Here is a 15,931-nt window from a genome sequence, read left to right on the forward strand (position 1 = left end):
CTGATTTGGATTTAAACTATGGGGAAGGTCAGTTTCCAAAAGTTATTTGGAGTTCTAGGCATTAAAAAAAAACTTTGTTGCAAAATAATGTTTTGAAGATGTCATGCATGTCATCAAAATGTGGCCCAATTCTTTAAGGGCAATGTATACAGAACTCCAGATAATATTTAAACAGTCTTAAAAGCTTAAAATATTTATGGAGGCACTAAGGTAGTACAGTAATTGCATTGTTATAATTGGGCATAAACTAGTTTTGCAAACTAATTATCTGAATAGGAGAGAAATCTGTGTAGAATGCAGAGAGATGGATTGCATCACAAGAAGTTGAAAAAATTAAAGCAACATAATTCAGAGATTTTTTGCCCTTACTGCACTCTGTGGCAGTGGGGCCATCATAATGGACTGTGGTAAAGACAAGAGTCATTAAGTCACAGTGGATGAAAGTATCAGGTGCAATACAATTACATAAATATCATGCAAACTATTTTTTTGTATGAAGCACAGATGCACCAAACACTTGTCCATAAAACAGACATTGCCCTTGAAATCATGCTGTGGGAATATTAGTTTACAAATGTTTAATACACTTAAATAAAATTCCTCTGTTCTACCATTTTAAATAGGTTAACATCCCCATTAAAATCAAATCCCCACACAATTCTCAAATCCATTAGCTCCGTTTTACATATTAAAAATGGTTGACAAAGCAATTTCATAAACATTTGTAGTTAAAATTTACAAAGCAGAATTTCAAGGTTACTTTATTTAAAAAGTCCTACTTGAGAGTTGAAGGGACATAGATTTTACATTGAAATTTCCCTAGAGTAATGTTCCCTTTTAAAAAGGAGCACCATCTTCCAAGAAAGGTGGTTGGTAAACATTTTTCTTTGTAATCACAACACAATGGTGTGCAACGCATCCCCACATCGTTCTACATATCTCTTCCTCCTACCTAAACCAAAAAGTGTACCGCACACAAAAGGACAGTTGTTCTTCAATTGCAAAAAATACAAGTCTCAAATGCTTCAGTTGGGCCCACACAATTGTCAAATCCATTAGCTCCGTTTTACATATTAATGTGCCTGCAAGAAAAGACTTTAAAAAGTGGACAAGTACATCATATGTTTAGAATATTTGCAAAATGCAGTTATGCTGCATTTTGTATTGCATTTACATATTGGCTTCCTTAAAATACATTTTTAAATGTTTTAAAAAGTTTGAATTTGCACTTTTTTTTTGAACAGGAGTGAAAGAATCCTACACACATTTGCAAGTGCAGGAGTTTGAAACTACAGCTCCTTCACTCAACATTTGTATACAATATTGCTATAGCCTAGACAGGAAAAGAAAACATACATCTAATGGCAATTATATTCAGCTGAGTACAAACTTCAATAGCAAGAGCTTTCTCTTTTAGCCAATATTTGCTAACACGTTAGATGGCCCCCTCTTTTGGAGCACGTGGCCAGTTTAAGGGGAAGGGGTATGTTTGAACTTTCACATTTATTAAATATTCCAACACAATAATAAATTATGCTGTAAAAAAAATTGCAATCCTTACACTTCACTTATAGGTTAGATCAACAGTTGAGTAATGGGGATAATACATGATATCCAATTCCTTTTAATTGGAGTCTTCTGCACTAAGTGCCCTAATGATGCCAATGGTGTTAACTGGTGCCAAAGTAACAACTTCACCTCTTGACCCTGACACAACTAGCAGTGGCCCAGAACACACTGAAGAGAACAAAAATTATTAATGCAGCAGGGAGAAGAGCACATTTTTAGCATCCAGCAACAAATACCGTAATTTTTAAGGACATCCACACAGTGATAAATTGGCTCCTGTTGTGATTTTACTTTTTTTTTTAAATATATAAATTGTGTGTTGGAGGACAATGATGGCTTAACTTTCCAGTGCTATTTTTGGCAATTTCCCACCAGTTCCCCCAGCAAAAAAAATGACTGCACAAAAGCAGGGCAGAATACCTAAAGTAGAATTTAAATACTTACTTGCTTCATGCCACTGCATAAAATACATTCCTAGCATTACAATACTCAAGTGTTTTTTTTAATGTAGGTCCTAAGGCTTCTGCACATAGTAAAAAAATAAAACCTTGCCTTTTAAGTCCTAACTTTACAAAAGTTAGAAGGGTAAATTCCTCAGACTTTGGAAAAAAATCTTCATGGTTTATGCTAATTTGATCTAATTTACATTTTCAGTTGATGGCAAAGAAACCTTCCCCCTGTACTGAAAAACTGCAAATACTTTAACATGGGGAATGGTTACTATGGTATCACTGTGAAGCTACACCATCTGAGAAGTTTTGCATTCATTGCTAGAAGTTTCAAAAACTGGCGGCGTTCCAGACGTCGTCACTTTATTCATTTAAAAAGAAATGGAAGCTGGCGACACATTCATTGTTTTTAAACTGTGACATCCACTCATTCCCATCAGAGGATTTCCCCTCGACACCCAACCTGTTGCAGCGTTGCTTAGCCCGTTGGCTGTTGGAAAGCCAGGAGCAGCTCCTTCCGTGCATGAATCCTTGCACACTTTGGACACTGTTCTGCTTTGAAGCACTCTTTATGAAAGCATGCTTTGCATACTGGTGTTTGGAATGAAGAAGATTAAGTTAGTTCATCTGGTCAATTTTACAATGAGACCCAAACAATTTTAATAATCCAGCAATAAAATGGAGGGAATTGGGGAAGAGAAAGTGGAATTACAGTTTGCTCCAAATTATATGTACATTACAAGAACAGCTTTAATGTAGAAATTATAAGAACATAAGAAATAGGTGCAGGAGTAGGCCAATCGGCCCCTCGAGCCTGCTCCGCCATTCAATAAGATCATGGCTGATCTGATCCTAACCTCAAATCTAAATTCATGTCCAATTTCCTGCCTGCTCCCCGTATCCCCTAATTCCCTTTACTTCTAGGAAACTGTCTATTTCTGTTTTAAATTTATTTAATGATGTAGCTTCCACAGCTTCCTGGGGCAGCAAATTCCACAGACCTACTACCCTCTGAGTGAAGAAGTTTCTCCTCATCTCAGTTTTGAAAGAGCAGCCCCTTATTCTAAGATTATGCCCCCTAGTTCTAGTTTCACCCATCCTTGGGAACATCCTCACCGCATCCACCCGATCAAGCCCCTTCACAATCTTAGATGTTTCAATAAGATCGCCTCTCATTCTTCTGAACTCCAATGAGCAGAGTCCCAATCTACTCAACCTCTCCTCATATGTCCGCCCCCTCATCCCCGGGATTAACCGAGTGAACCTTCTTTGTACTGCCTCGAGAGCAAGTATGTTTTTTCTTAAGTATGGACACCAAAACTGTATGCAGTATTCCAGGTGCGGTCTCACCAATACCTTATATAACTGCAGCAATACCTCCCTGTTTTTATATTCTATCCCCCTAGCAATAAAAGCCAACATTCTGTTGGCCTTCTTGATCACCTGCATACTAACTTTTTGATTTTCTTGCACTAGGACCCCCAGATCCCTTTGTACTGCAGTACTTTCCAGTTTCTCGCCATTAAGATAATAACTTGCTCTCTGATTTTTCCTGCCAAAGTGCATAACCTCACACTTTCCAATATTGTATTGCATCTGCCAAATCTCCACCCACTCACCCAGCCTGTCTATATCCCCTTGTAGGTTTTTTATGTCCTCCTCACTCTCTACTTACTCTCCCATCTTTGTATCATCTGCAAACTTTGATAGGTTACACTCGGTCCCCTCCTCCAAATCGTTAATATAGATTGTAAAGAGTTGGGGACCCAGCACCGACCCATGCGGAACACCACTGGCTACTGGTTGCCAGTCCGAGAATGAACCATTTATCCCAACTCTCTGCTTCCTGTTAGATAACCAATCCTCCACCCATGCCAGAATATTACCCCCAATCCAGTGATTCTTTATCTTGAGCAATAATCTTTTATGTGGCACCTTGTCGAATGCCTTCTGGAAGTCTAAATACACTACGTCTACTGGTTCCCCTTTATCCACCCTGTACGTTATATCCTCAAAGAACTCAAGCAAATTTGTCAGACATGACTTCCCCTTCGTAAAGCCATGCTGACTTTGTCCTATTAAATTATGTTTATCCAAATGTTCTGCTACTGTCTCCTTAATAGACTCTAAAATTTTACCCACCACAGATGTTAGGCTAACTGGTCTAATTTCCAGCCTTCTGCCTACTACCCTTTTTGAAGTGCTTTTTTAAAAAAAAATATTTGTTCATGGGATGTGGACATCACTGGCAAGACCATTATTTATTGCCCATCCCTAATTGCCCTGAGAAGGCGGTGGTGAGCCGCCTTCTTGAACCGTTGCAGTCCGTGACGTGTCGGTTCTCCCACAGTGCTGTCAGGTAGGGAGTTCCAGGATTTTGACCCAGCGACGATGAAGGAACAGCAATATATTTCCAAGTCGGGATGGTGTGAGACTTGGAGGAGAATGTGCAGGTGGTGTTGTTCCCATGTGCCTGCTGCCCTTGTCCTTCTAGGTGGTAGAGGTCGCAGGTTTGGGAGGTGCTGTCAAAGAAGCCTTGGAGAGTTGCTGCAGTGCATCCTGTGGATGGTACACACTGCAGCCACCATGTGCTGGTGAAGGGAGTGAATGTTTAGGGTAGTGGATGGGGTGCCAATCAAGTGGGCTGCTTTGTCCTGGATGGAGTCGTGCTTCTTGAGTGTTGCCTGGATGAGTGCAGCTCCAAGGATTGTATTTCATCACACTCCTGACTTGTGCCTTGCAGATGGTGGAAAGGCTTTTTTTGGGGTTGGGGGGGGGGGGGCAGGCAGGGCGGGCAGGAGTGAGTCATTCACCACAGAATACCCAGCCTGACCTGCTCTTGTAGCCACAGTATTTATATGGCTGGTCCAGTTAAGTTCCTGGTCAATGGTGACCCCCCAGGATGTTGATGCCATTGAATGTCACAGGGAGGTGGTTAGACTCTTGTTGGAGATGGTCATTGCCTGGCATGAATGTTACTTATCAGCCCAAGCCTGGATGTTGTCCAGGTCTTGCTGCATGCAGGCATGGACTGCTTCATTATCTGAGGGGTTGCAAGCGGAACTGAACACTGTACAATCATCACCGAAAATCCCCATTTCTGACCTTATGATGGAGGGAAGGTCATTGATGAAGCAGCTGGGCCTAGGACACTGCCCTGAGGAACTCCTGCAGCAATGTCCTGGGGCTAAGATGATTGGCCTCCAACAACCACTACCATCTTCTTTTGTGCAAGGTATGACTCCAGCACTGGAGAGTTTTCCCCGATTCCCATTGACTTCAATTTTACTAGGGCTCCTTGGTGCCACACTCTGTCAAATGCTGCCTTGATGTCAAAGGCAGTCACTCTCACCTCACCTCTGGAATTCAGCTCTTTTGTCCATGTTTGGACCAAGGCTGTAATGAGGTCTGGAGCCGAGTGGTCCTGGCGGAACCCAAACTGAGCATCGGTGAGCAGGTTATTGGTGAGTAAGTGCCGCTTGATGGAAGGTGTTGTTGACACCTTCCATCACTTTGCTGATTATTAAGAGTAGACTGATGGGGCGGTAATTGGCCGGATTGGATTTGCCCTACTTTGTGTACAGGACATACCTGGGCATTTTTCCACATTGTCGGGTAGATGCTAGTGCTGTAGCTGTACTGGAACAGTTTGGCCTCGAGACGCGGCTAACTCTGGAGCACAAGTCTTCAGCACTGAAGCCGGGGTGTTATCGGCGCCCATGGCCTTTATTGTATCCAGTGCACTCAGCCATTTCTTGATATCACATGAAGTGAATAGAGTTGGCTGAAGACTGGCTTCCGTGATGGTGGCGATGTCGGGAGGAGGCTGAGATGGAGCATCTACTCGGCACTTCTGGCTGAAGATGGTTGCAAAGGCTTCAGCCTCGTCTTTTGCACTCATGTGCTGGACTCTGCCATCGCTGGTGAGGAGGATGTTTACGGAGCCTCCTCCTCTCGTTAGTTGTTTAATTGTCCACCACCATTCACGACTGGCTGTGGCAGGACTGCAGAGCTTTGATCTGATCTGTTGGGTGTGGAATGGCTTAACTGTCTATAGCATGCTGCTTTTGCCATTTAGCATGCATGTAGTCCTGAGTTGTAGCTTCACCAGGTTGGCACCTCATTTTAAGGTACGCCTAGTGCTGCTCCTGGCATGCTCTTCTACACTCCTCATTGAGCCAGGGTTGATCCACTGGTTTGGTGGCAATGGTAGAGTGAGGAATATGCTATGAGGTTACAGATTTGTATTCTAGCACAATCTGCTGCTGATGGCCCATAGCACTTCATGGATGCCCAGTTTTGAGCTGCTAGATCTGTTCACAGACGTGCTTCACAGAGGAGTGTTCCAAAAAAATGCATGAGAAGCCAAGGAGATATTAGGAGGGGGTAACTAAAAACTTAATCGAAAAATTTAGCTTCAAGGATGGACTTCCAGGAGGAGAGAGTTGGAAAGGGAACATTGGGTACGGTTTAAAAAAAAAACCAAGGCCGCAATTTGATCAGCTAAAAAAGGTTCATGGAAAAGAAAATAGTTGTCAACTGTGGTAATAGTAGGAAAAGCTTTTTCAACTATATGAAGGACCAAAGACTATGTAACACCTTTGAAAGATGCTGAACGACAGGTTAGAAAGGTCTTGCAGGGTATGGCAGAGATACGAAACGAGTACTTTGCATTGGTTGTTACTCTTAAAGACGCTGCTCAACTGACACCATTAAGTGGTGCTGTTAATAGTAAAATTATTAAAATAGATGAGTATTGTTTTAGAAAGAATAAGGAACCATAAAATTGATTGGGCTGCCAGCCCATTATGATATCCATCAGAGGGTCCTTAGAAAGATGGGACAGATGCAAGGCAAGCCCCATGCCTGTATCTTTAATAGCTTGCTAGAGTTGGAGACTGTTCCCTCAGACTGGAAGAATGCTAGCATAGTTCCAATTTTTAAAAAAGGTGATAAGACAGAACTGGCTAGCTATAGGCCCATTAGCTTGACTTCAGTATTAGGCAAGGTGCTCAAGGTATTAGAGATGCTATACTACTACTTAGATAGAGACGGCCTTATCAGGGACACCCAACGCGGCTTCCAGATAAGGTCGTATCTTACAAATTTGATTTTTTTTTAAGTCACCAGGTTAGTGAATGAAGGTAACTTAGTAGATATTGTCTACTTGGACTTTCAGAAAGCCTTTGATAAGGTACGTCACAAGAAACTTCTCTACAAGATGGAATTAATGGTAATCTGCTGCGATGAATTAAAAATTGGCTGAATGCCCGTCAGCAGAAATTTATCAATGGATATGGATCTGCTTGGAGTTTGGTTACCAGTGGTGTCCCACAGGGATCAGCGTTAGGACCTTTGCTCTTCACTATTTTCATTAACGATCTAGATGTAGGTGTTGGGGGGATTGATCCCCAAGTTTGCACATGATACTAAGATATGCAAGAGGTAGGATGTAAAGGATGCTGAACGACTGCAAGCAGATCTTTGTGTGTTGGAGGAATGGCAAATGATGTTTAACTCCAAAGTGTAGTTATGCACATGGGCAGGTCTAATGCTAAATATACACACACACACTACAGGGAAAGGAATTGAAGCCAGTGGTGAAAGTGATCTGGGTGTTATAGTGTGCCACTCTCCAAAGGTTCATACCAATGCCATGAAGCTATATCTAAAGCAGAGTAACAGATTGAATTCAATGGACAATTCACTACAAAACAAAGCATACCATTTGTCCTCGTACAAGACCTTGGTCAGGTTTAAGTTAGAACACCATGTCCAGTTCTAGTCTCCTCACATGGTGGGGGGATATTGAGGCTTTGGAAAGGATTTAGGAGGGCCACAAGATTAATTTACAGTTTAAAACACCTTAGCTCTCCAGATAGGCTCAAAGAGATGGGTCTATATACTTAGAAAAGCGTAGTTGATCAAATCATCTTTGACTCATTTAAACTAAATTTCATTTATATGGACCACTGATTTCAACTGGATAGGTCAAGGAGGACATGGGGTCACGCTTAAGTCATGTAAGGGCAGAACTAGGTTGGATGTTAAGCAGTCCTTTGCCCAGAGAACAGTGGACCTCGAACAGGCCGCCAAGCTTGCGCTGTGATCACTGATTCACTGTACACCTTCAAGCGAGAGCTGGACCTGTTTCTGGTTGGGTGGAGATTACCTTGTTGAAGAGGTAGGTATCCTTTAATATAAAATCAAGGTTATTGTGATCTCCTGGACTAGTTTTGATCCCCTAAAAAAGGAGTCAAAAAGAATCTCAGATTTTTTTTCCCCTAATTGGCCTGGATTTTTCACCTCTCCCAGGTGAATACAAGGCTTTAGGCAGGTGAAAAGTTTGGCATCACAATTAAATATGACAGAAGACCAACTGGTCGATCAAGCCTGTCAGTCATCTTCGTAAGTTAGTCTGTCCAGAACATAGGGCCTAGCCTGCTGAAAGCGTGACGGTCAATGGTGGGCAAAAGGGAGCAGCAGGGGAAAGAGGCCAGAGTCAGAAATGGAGTGTTCAGGGGGGCATGCAAGGCTGGAGGTTAGAATTAGCAAGGGGTGATCCCAAGGGATTTAAAGCAGAGGATGAGAATTTTAAATTTGAGGTATTGCAGAACTGAAAAATCCATGCAAGACCTCAAGGTAAGAGGAAAGATCCTGTCAGAGAATCAGACCAAAAACTGCTGCTGGTCAGACAGCAGATCCAGATTTGGCCATTAGGCAAACTAATGTCGAGAGTTAAACTGAACATCTTGTCATTTCATAAGAAACCTCACTTCGGAACACCACACTGACTGTGGTAATCAGTGATTTTACTGAAGCAACCTAGCCCAGTTTTTTTTTTGGGGGGGGGGGGGGGTGGAAAAAAGGAAGAGGGCAAAAAAAAAGTTGCTCTCCACAGACCACTTCTTCCATTCCACCAAAAAAAATTCTTAAAGGAAAAGCCACGAGCCACACAACGAAATGAGTGTCATTCCAAGTTACAATGGGTCACAAAGAATTACAACTCTTCAGCATTATGGTCTCTTCCAGCCAAATATCTAGTTACCCTGCAGAGAAGTAATGAATCATATACCTAAATAACCACCATTCAAAAGGTGGTGAGGTTTCTCTAAATCAATCAATCAGTGACATATACAATAATGGATTAAGTTAAACTACAGTGTATGATGCAGAGCTGGTTTTTGATATAAGGCATACATGCCTTACATCACCTAGTCATCCATAATTCATTCCCAAGTTGAATATAAAAGATCAAACTGTACAGTGTTCTGGTCAGACTGCACCTTGAATATTAGTGTCCAATTCTGATTATCAGACACAAGGAGACATTCAACCACTGGAGGCAGTACAGAGAAAAGCCACAGCATGATTGAGCTATTTGAAAAGACTGGAAAGAGGCAGCGAGGTTGCCTTGTATAAGAGAATACGTGGTGTGGAACATGTTAATCTGGAGTGGGAGTAGGAGAAAGGGACAGGTTTGAACTATTAAAAGTAACTTTAGGATATGATATCAGGAGGTGGTTCTTCAGAGTGATCAGCATTTGTAATGGACTTCTGGGTAGAAGTGATGAAGACAGAAACCCTGGAATCATTTAAGATAGACATCAAAACTGGAGGGACATTTAAGGGCTGACAGAGGTAGAAAATAACTCAAGCATTAAACATTTAAAACAAGCAGCATCTCCACATTAATAATGTTCAATCCAATGCAGCCACCTATGAACTTGAACCATTGAATGACAGCCAGATTGCAGTGGGACTCTACCTAAAAACACTACAAAAGAATGCTTGCCATTTCTGCATAATTCACATTTTCTCATTTCAGAATGAAATTTAGGAAATTATACCTTGTGCTTAATTTTACTGCAAATGTTTATGTACAGTATTGAAAATAGCAAAGTACTGATTAAAGCCATCATGCATGACATTTTTGCTTTAATACTGTTGCAAAGTTTTAAGAAGGCCCTGTTACCATGGTAAAACATCTAGCATGTACACACATTTCAGGAGGTTACATTGGTAGATTTATGCAATATCACCAGTCATGCCTGGTGCTTCAGAGTTTATTCTTTTGATAAAATTAATTGAAACATAATTACACGAGTATGTGAATGAAAAAAATACTCTATGTGTTGACCAGCACAGCAAGTCTGCACGGCAGAGTTTTTGAAAGAAGTTATTCCAGGGGGAAAAAATCTGCCCTGAAATGCTAAAAATTGATGATTTCCCCCTTCAAAATTAGTTTGGGTAGCATGCTCTTCCTTTACCTCTGGGCTTTGAGTTTAATTTTTCCCTTTCCTCCCTTCCCAGCAGATTACTGGTCTTGTCTCTGCCAGCTGTGAAAATCCCAAAGTAAATCAAGAAGTGGGGGAAAAAAAATTGCAAATGCTAGACATTGGAAGCAGGAAAGCACCGAAATACACAGGTCAGACAGCATCTACAGAAGGGAAAACTAGTTAATGTTTCAGATATGTCACCTTGATCAAAATGAAGGCTCTACACTTTTGATTTGTCTTCTCTTTAGATGCAAACTGATCTGGTGTTTACAGCATTTTCATGATCCAGGTTCCCTCTCCCCCCGACCAGGGTTTTTTTTAAACAAAGAAAAAAAGTTCCATCTTTGGGCATTGTTAATCCAGCACAAGATAAATTAGAATCCAATTAACTGACAGGAAATGGAGCCATTAAGTCTGTAACAGGAAGGGAGGCTCTTCCCCAGTCATGCGCATTAATCCCAACCTCAAGAGTAGATGAAACTTTACTCAGGATCTGGGCACTGCATACTAGGCCTGAAGTGTTTTATACTGATGCCAGGTGCCCAGAAAAACTGAGCCACTCCCTCACCTGAAAGAACAGTACTCACCATGACATCGTTTGCATTGGTCTGTCTGAAATGGGAAGAGAATATCTTTATTCCTGCAAAACTCACAGATGAAGCCCTTGGCCAGACATAACTACAGGGAAAAAAAAATTAAATATTTAAAACAAGCAGCATCTTCACATTAACAATGTTCAATCCAATCAGTCTACACATTAACTTGAATCACTGAACAGCCAGACCTTAACCCTAAAACACAAGACCAACCACTTGCAATGTCCGCAAATTAGATAGATAATCCGGATACAAGTTATTATAAATTGATCTACCCAGTTAGCATCTTAGATGCTGATTTCCATTATTAGATCTGAAGCAATCCTACTTATTGCCAAATTTCTGCAGCATGACAAGTTAACACTAGTACTAGACTGAGGATTCACTGGTCAACATTTCCCCATTATTGCTCACAGATAAAGCCTGAACATTTCTCCCCCAATAATTAAGACTACGATTACATTTTGTAGGGGATGTGGGTGAAAAGGAGGAAGGAAATAAGTCAGTAATTTATGGAAAATAAATTCAGTAGTATCACCAATAACCACAAGTGCTGGAGCTTTATTGATCTGATCTCTATTCTAATTAGACAAAAACAAATGTTTCACAGGTTTGAAAAGTTGTTCCTTTCAGCAACACTTAACAGTTTAAATGGGGAGTAATAAATAGGTCAAGTCACAGTCTGCATCACCCCTGAATACTACAGATATTCGTCATTTAAAAAGGTTTGTGATTGCTGATGGGAATCTGAGTTTGGAGCCCAAAATGGTAATTTAAGTTCAGTGGTGTATAATCTTTGATGAGCTAAAATTAAAGTGCTCAAATGTTAATACCCCACAAATCTGAATTGTGGCATTCATTTCCCCAGCCAAAGTTTTTGGGGTCTTTTAAAAACAGAAGAATTATCAGCTTTATTAACACCTTCCATGACCTCAGGACATCCCAATGCACTTCACAGCCAATGAATTACATTTGAAGTGCAGTCGCTGTTTTGTAGACAAGCACAACCACCAATTTGGTCACTGCAAGGTCCCACAAACAGCAACAAGGTAAGTGACCAGATAATCTGTTTGTGATGTTGGTTGAGGGAGGAATACTGTCCCAGGAGAATTCCCTGTTCTTCAAACAGTGCCAAGGGATCTTTGATGTCCACCTCTGAGCTTTGATTTAACCCCTAATCTGAAAGATGGCACTCCCAGTTGTGCCGGACTATTTCAATTTTGCACTGAAGTTTCAGCCTAGATTATGTGTTCAGGTCTCTGGAGTAAGGTTTGAACTCATGACCTTCTGACTCAGGAGAGTGCGCTACCAACTGAGCAGAGGGGTTGACAGTCAGACTAACAATCTCATTAGAAAAATGTCTGAAAAAAGGTTTCAGCTGGTCTTACCTCACAACTTTCCACATGAGCAAGGACATTTCTCAGAGTACCTTTCAGGCCTGGAACCAGCAGACCTCGTTTCACCATCATCAGATCATTCAATGAATAAAGGTGCAGCTCCTCAGTCAGATGGGAGTGTATTTGCCAGAACTCAATCATCGCACTGTCAAATTTAAAGAGACAGATCAAGATCAAAATTGAAGGAATCAAATGCTGCCTCTTGAAATTAGAATAAGCAACGGTAAGTCATTCAGACAAGATAGACAGAGGCCTAGTGTCTGGAAAATAAACCACATGCCATTCAAGACCACCGCGAAATACAAGTTAAGCGATTTTAGAACGGCAGTTTATCTTCAGCACAGCCTTTTGCAAATATTCTGCTTTAATTTACATCAATGGTATTCTAGGTTTATCGCACTTTGAAAACCATTGCTTCATGAACAGTTCTGTTCTGACTTTACAGATCAGTGAACAGAATCTCACTGCAATCAAACTGGAAGAGAGAGATAGATATTAGGGGATAATACTTGGCTTTGCCTTGTGCTAAAAATTAGTGGCATAATGCATAGTGAGAGACACAGAATGGGAATGCATTAAATGTTGGATGAGGGTGGCAAGCACCTGTGAAACTATACTCAGCAAGGAGTTGATAGCTTCAAGAAAGGAAGGGAGAAATTTGGTGAAAAATTAAGCTATGCAAGGGTTCAATCACCTGGACTAACTAGTGTGAATTCGGCAAGCAGGTCAAAACTCACCCAACTTGGAACAGGATTATTGAGATTACTACTGTTGTGGGGATGTCCAAACTTGCACTATAAAGGGTCAGTAAAACACTGCCCTAGTTCTTGCATGATACAAAAGTCAACCTTTGAGCCCACATGCCTTCACGAAATGCAATAGTTTTGGATGGACGATATACAAAAAAATATCCCATCACAATGAAACTTTTACTTGGGGAGTGTGCCAGTATTTGCAGGGAGGCCCCTACTCAGACAAGTTTGAAAATAAACATAAAAAATGAACTGGGTTCTTTGGGTGGTGAGTGCAACAAGATTGGGCTTATTGTAAGATTGATTACCGTGGGAGTAGGCATACATCAGCATTTGACGATCACTTGTCTACTATGCCTACTGCAAGCCTCAGAATATGTAATTGATTAGTGAGCTTGAAGTACATTGCAGGTATGAAGTAGATGCTTTCTATGGTCACACCCAGTAATCTATACAGGTATGTTAGAGCCTGTAAACTAGGGTAGCCCTATACACTTTCCTTTTTAAGGTCACTTCATGAAGATTACTACTTGTGCAGTGCAACTCAGTCTAACCAACCATTTTGGGGATAAATAATGATAGACACAAGTGGTTAAATTAACTGTACCCAACCATCTAGGTGTTCTATTTTACACTTGGGGGGAGGTGGGGTTGGTAAAAAAGGTACCTTTTAGCCAATCTGCAGGTTCTTAGCAGCTTCTTGATGTGAATCAACTGCTCTTGAATTTCCTGAAATGAAGAAAAATCAGTGTTCTGCATTACTGCATTGCCAGTTACTGATACAAATAACTACAAAGAGTAAAACTTCAATACCGCAATACAAGCATTCAAAAGCCAGCTTGTTTGTTGGCAGTTTTCCAGGAAACTGCTGCATTAAGGTTAATGCAAATGCACAATTACAATTTAGTAAGCAGTTTATGATTATATTACTAATACAGGCAATGTGTGTATATATAAAGGTCAGCGTGGTCAGAGGTCAGCGTGGTCAGAGGGCACTACAACTTCGGCAGCACCTCTCAAACCATGGCCTCCAACACCTAGAAGGACAAGGGCAGCAGGTGCAGGGGAACACCATAACAAATGGGAGCAGGAGTAGGCCATACAGCCCTGAGCCTACTCCACCATTCAATCAGATCATGGCTGATCTTCAACCTAAACTCCATTTTCTTGCCTGATCCCCATATCCTGTGATTCCCCAAGAGTCCAAAAATCTCTCAGCTTTGAATATACTCAACAACTCAGCATCCACAGCCCTCTGGGGTACAGAATTTCAAAGATTCACAACCCTCAGTGAAGAAATTTCTCATCTCAGTCTTAAATGGCTGACCCCTTATCCTGTGACTATGTCCCCTAGTTCTGGACTCAAGCCATGGGAAACAACCCCTCAGCATCTACCCTGTCAAGCCCCCTCAGAATCTTATGTTTCAATGAGATCACTTTTAATTCTTCCAATTGAGTATAGACCCATTTTACTCAACCCATCATTAGGACAACCCTCTCATCCCAAGAATTAATCTAGAGAGCCTTCGTTTTACTGCCTCTAAGTATATCCTTTCTTAGATAAGGAGACCAAAACTGTATGCAGTACTCCAGGTGAGGTCTCACCAAAGCCCTGTTCAATTGTAGTAAGATTTCCTTACTCTTGTACTCCAACCCCTAGCAATAAAGGCCAACATGCCATTTGCTTGTTGTACCTGCATACTAACTATGTTTCTTGTACAAGGACACCCAAATCTCTCTGAAAACCAACATGTAATATATATTTTTTTTTAAATGGTGAGAAACTATTTTTTTCTATTCTTCCAACCAAAGTGAATAACCTCACATTTCCCCACATTATACTCCATCTGCCACCTTCTTGCCCAGCTCACTTAACCTGTCTATAATCCTTTTGCAGACCATTACCTCCAAGTGCCCCTCCAAGTCACACACCATCCCAACTTGGACACACATCACTATTCCTTCAACATTGCTAGGTCAAAATCCTGGAACTCCCTACCCAACAGCATTGAGAGTACCTTCACCATACAGACTGCAGCAGTTCAAGGCAGCAGCTCATCACCACCTTCAAGGGAAACTAGGGATGAGCAATAAATGCCAGCCTTGCCAATGATACCCATATCCCAAGAATAAAAAACTGCCAAGAAATCTTTCATTAGCATTCATTTCTAACTTGCATCAGTAACTAAAACAAATACAGATTTGCATCATTCCACCTCCATACCAGCATACATAGCCACACACGTACATTGGCTTTTCTCAGTTCCTTTACTTTGCTGTAAAGAGACTTGTTGATGTAGAATATGTTGAATAGTGGATCATGCCATATACTCTCCAACAGCTGTTTGGAGAAATGGCAGACAGGATGTTTGCTGAAATCCCACTTCATTAGGATTCGGCCAGGGATTGGAGATTCCTCATTGTGGTGGCAGCACTCACAGAAGTATTTCCCCAAGTACTCACAGTAACGGAGCTTTTTGATGTATTCTGCAGGAAAAAAAAAAATCAGACATTGAAAAAAAAAGTGTTCATCACAAAATACTTGTTGAATTCTAATATTAACATTCTTCCTTTACTGCATAAGTCATGCCGCAGGTATATTGTCCCAAGTGGTACAATAATGTTTAATAACAGCTGCCCTGCAAGCAGAGCGCCAAGGCTATACTGCCTGACAAGTGGGGTGGAAGGGCAGGGGAGGAAAGTAAGAATGCCTGTGACTGCAGCATCTCTCTCCCATGTGGTGTCCCAAGCTTTGCTGCAATGCCAGATGAGTGGAGTTATACTGCAGCTCTCGCACGGGAATCATGCAAAAGTCCATGCCGTTTCAACGCAGTACCTCCATTACAACTGGGATATTAAACATGCGAACATACAAACATATGAAATTAA

The 15,931-nt window shown here is 41.3% G+C and overlaps 2 protein-coding genes across 3 annotated transcripts in view; one reads left to right on the forward strand and one right to left on the reverse strand.

Moving 5' to 3' along the window:
- The window catches only part of LOC137327105 (leucine-rich repeat-containing protein 63-like), an 89,740-nt gene extending 78,054 nt beyond the window's left edge, over nt 1–11,686 (forward strand). The window contains exon 10 of the mRNA XM_067992561.1: nt 10,332–11,686. Coding sequence (XP_067848662.1) covers nt 10,332–10,377 — 46 coding nt within the window. The 3' untranslated portion in view covers nt 10,378–11,686. The remainder of the gene's footprint in view (nt 1–10,331) is intronic.
- Nucleotides 1,180–15,931, reverse strand: part of rubcnl (rubicon like autophagy enhancer) — a 61,654-nt gene continuing 46,902 nt past the window's right edge. For both annotated transcript variants that reach the window (XM_067992557.1, XM_067992555.1), the window contains exons 11-15: nt 15,291–15,529; nt 13,710–13,771; nt 12,282–12,435; nt 10,885–10,975; nt 1,180–2,609 (exon numbers count right to left, since the gene is read on the reverse strand). In XM_067992557.1, the coding sequence (XP_067848658.1) occupies nt 2,497–2,609; nt 10,885–10,975; nt 12,282–12,435; nt 13,710–13,771; nt 15,291–15,529 (659 nt within the window). In that variant the 3' untranslated portion in view covers nt 1,180–2,496. The remainder of the gene's footprint in view (nt 2,610–10,884; nt 10,976–12,281; nt 12,436–13,709; nt 13,772–15,290; nt 15,530–15,931) is intronic.

Source organism: Heptranchias perlo, chromosome 11 (assembly GCF_035084215.1).
Source record: "Heptranchias perlo isolate sHepPer1 chromosome 11, sHepPer1.hap1, whole genome shotgun sequence".
Taxonomy (NCBI): domain Eukaryota; kingdom Metazoa; phylum Chordata; class Chondrichthyes; order Hexanchiformes; family Hexanchidae; genus Heptranchias; species Heptranchias perlo.